The following is a 2,387-nucleotide window of genomic DNA, read 5'->3' as shown; positions in this document are numbered from 1 at the left end:
TCAGGAGGACTGGCAGGTCCCGGAAGGCTTGTCCGTGCAGCTGGGCGGCTGGCGGCCGGGGGGAATGTTCTCCAGGACTTCGTCCAGAGAGAACAAGCAGAAGGAGAGCTCCTCGTAAGAGGCCCTGGCCCCACTCTCGAAGAGGCAGGCGAAGGCCGGGGCTCCCGCAAGGACAGGCCCGAGGGACGCCAGGTCCGAGTAGCCGCTAGGGCCCTCGTGGATCACCCAGGGCACCGTCCAGCTGTGGGGGTCCAGGGGGGTGCGGCTCAGGCGGACCCCCATGTGGAGCCGAGCCCTGCGCCCCGTGGGGTGTGAGTACAGCAGCCAGGCGGGCCTCTGAGGGGACACCGCAGAGGCTGCAGGGAGCCCTCCAGGGCCCACCCCTGGGCCAGGCTGTCCCAGCCCAGCACTCCGGGCCTGCGGGGGGCAGGAGGGCCCACAGGGCACCCGGGGTTCACAGGGGCCTCCAGCACTGTCCTCTGGGGCTTCCTGGAATCCAGGACAGAGGTGCAGACAGTGAGGGAGGCTCCTGGTGCCTGCGGACGCTCCGTCACCCTGGGGTCTGCTGGGGGGTGGGGCTGGGAAGCCCACGATGCTGCCCTGGCAGCCCCGGGCCGTCTCGGCAAGGGCAGGCACCAGCTCCCCAGCCAGGAAGGAGCTGCCCCCGTCGGTGCTCAGGGCCTGCACACGGCTGCCCAGGGGGCTCCGGGCATTGCAGTAGAGGAGGCCGTCCCCCAGCGCAGCCAGCTGGCATTCGCCCGAGCGCAGGTTGGGCACGAGGCCCCCGTGGCGCCAGGTGCGGCCGTGGTCATCACTGTAGAAGGCGAAGGAGTGGGGGCTGGTCCGGCAGATCTTCCCAAAGCACTCGCGACGGTCCACGCGGTAGGTGTAGGCAGGCACCAGCAGGCGGCCTGAGTGCAGCTGGACACCGTGGCCTGGGCCCACTGCGAAGGTGGCCCAGTCTACAGGGGGAAGAGGTGGAGGCGGGGTGGGGGTGGGGGCACAGGAGGGCAGCGAGGGCGCGTGCCTGGGGTCAGGGTAGCGGGCAGGTCGGCCGCCCCTCCACACTCCATTCTGAGGCCTTCCTGGCTGGACAAGCCTCCCATGGGCATTGCAGGAGCCCAGGAGCCCACTGAGCCAGGCTCTTGCCAGCCCCGAATCAGGGTACCTGGTATGAGTGATGCCCAGATGGACGGAGCAGCAGAGGGCGGGGCCTCAGAGGGGAGGAGCTACAGCCCTCCAAAGTGTCAGAGCTCTGGGGGAGGGGGCAGCAGCAGGGGAGGGAAGCCTGGGGCTTGGGCCAGGCCTGGGCAGGGATGCTGGGTTTGGGGGAGGGGACGACCTCTACAGATAAAGACCTGAGAGCCTGTGGTTCAGCTGCGGCTGCTGCTCCTGCCCTACCCCAGGCGGCCAGAGGGTGAGGAAGGGATGCTAATGTTGGCTGGGACTGAGAAGCCCGGGGGTGATGGACAGTCCCAGACTGGTAGGGCCTCCCACACATGTGGACTGAGGGCCCCCCGCTGCCTACCCTGCACAGCGTCGCCAATGGCCTCCTCGGTGAGGTCCCAGGCGCTGCTCCAGGTGAGACCGGCGTCGCGGCTGGTCACGCAGCAGAGGCGCGCGGCGTTCCTGCCTGTGCTGATCTGAACGGCCTCGGACGTGTGGCCCAGCACGGCAATGAAGAAGAGGAAGATGGTGCCGGTGCTGGTGTCGTGCACGGGGCAGGGGTTCATGGAGCGGTGGCCTTGCAGGGCTGCAGCATCCAGCACACACAGGGCACCCCACTGCAGACAGGTGGGGGCCTGTGCTCAGGACTCCCAGACCAAGGCACCCTGCCAGCCACCCTCGGTCTCCCCGCATGCTGCCCTCCCCTGGAGCCCCTGCCCACCCTATCGCTCACCCGCACAGAGCCCCTGGCCAGCGTGCCCCTCCTCAGCACCAGGCGGTGGGCATGGGAGTCGTCCGGGCTGAGCCGCTGCTCCGCGAAGGCCAGCAGGGTGGGCCCAGGGGGCACGGGGAGTAGTGCAGGCACGCGGTACGTCAGGCCGGTCCGCTCCCGCTGGAACAGCACGGTCCGGGTGGGGACACGAGGGGGCCCCATGCTCTGCTGATCACAGGACATCCCTGTCTCCAGTTCCCTCACCCCAGGGAAGCCACTCCCCACACTGACTTTTTCCCTAGTGCTTGTGAAGTCAGCCCTTCCTCCTGCCAGCACACGGAGACACACACAGGGACACACAGGGACAGACAGACACACAAAGACACACACAGGGACACACAGACACACACAGGGACAGACAGACACACACAGGGACACACAGGGACAGACAGACACACACACAGGGACACACAGACACACACAGGGACACACAGAGACACACGGGGAC

The 2,387-nt window shown here is 68.0% G+C and overlaps 1 protein-coding gene across 1 annotated transcript; it reads right to left on the bottom strand.

The window, feature by feature from the left end:
* NEU4 (neuraminidase 4) lies at positions 1–2,101 on the bottom strand. The gene is made up of 3 exons (XM_062197564.1): positions 1,901–2,101; positions 1,529–1,784; positions 1–962 (listed from the first exon to the last, which is right to left on the bottom strand). Exons 1-3 carry the CDS (start codon positions 2,099–2,101, stop codon positions 1–3), a joined length of 1,419 nt encoding a protein of 472 aa, XP_062053548.1.
* Positions 2,102–2,387: the final 286 nt, after the last annotated feature.

This window comes from Lepus europaeus, chromosome 1 (assembly GCF_033115175.1).
Source record: "Lepus europaeus isolate LE1 chromosome 1, mLepTim1.pri, whole genome shotgun sequence".
Classification (NCBI taxonomy): domain Eukaryota; kingdom Metazoa; phylum Chordata; class Mammalia; order Lagomorpha; family Leporidae; genus Lepus; species Lepus europaeus.
The sequence above is the reverse complement of the archived record's forward strand: the minus strand, read 5'-3'. Positions and strand labels throughout refer to the sequence as shown.

Coding starts and splice junctions, on each gene's coding strand:
- NEU4 (XM_062197564.1), bottom strand. CDS start 2,101: ATGGGGCCCCCTCGTGTCCCCACCCGGACCGTGCTGTTCCAGCGGGAG. Junction 1,785..1,900: donor TGGCCAGGGGCTCTGTGCGG/GTGAGCGATAGG, acceptor ACCTGTCTGCAG/TGGGGTGCCCTGTGTGTGCT. Junction 963..1,528: donor CATTGGCGACGCTGTGCAGG/GTAGGCAGCGGG, acceptor TTCCCCCTGTAG/ACTGGGCCACCTTCGCAGTG.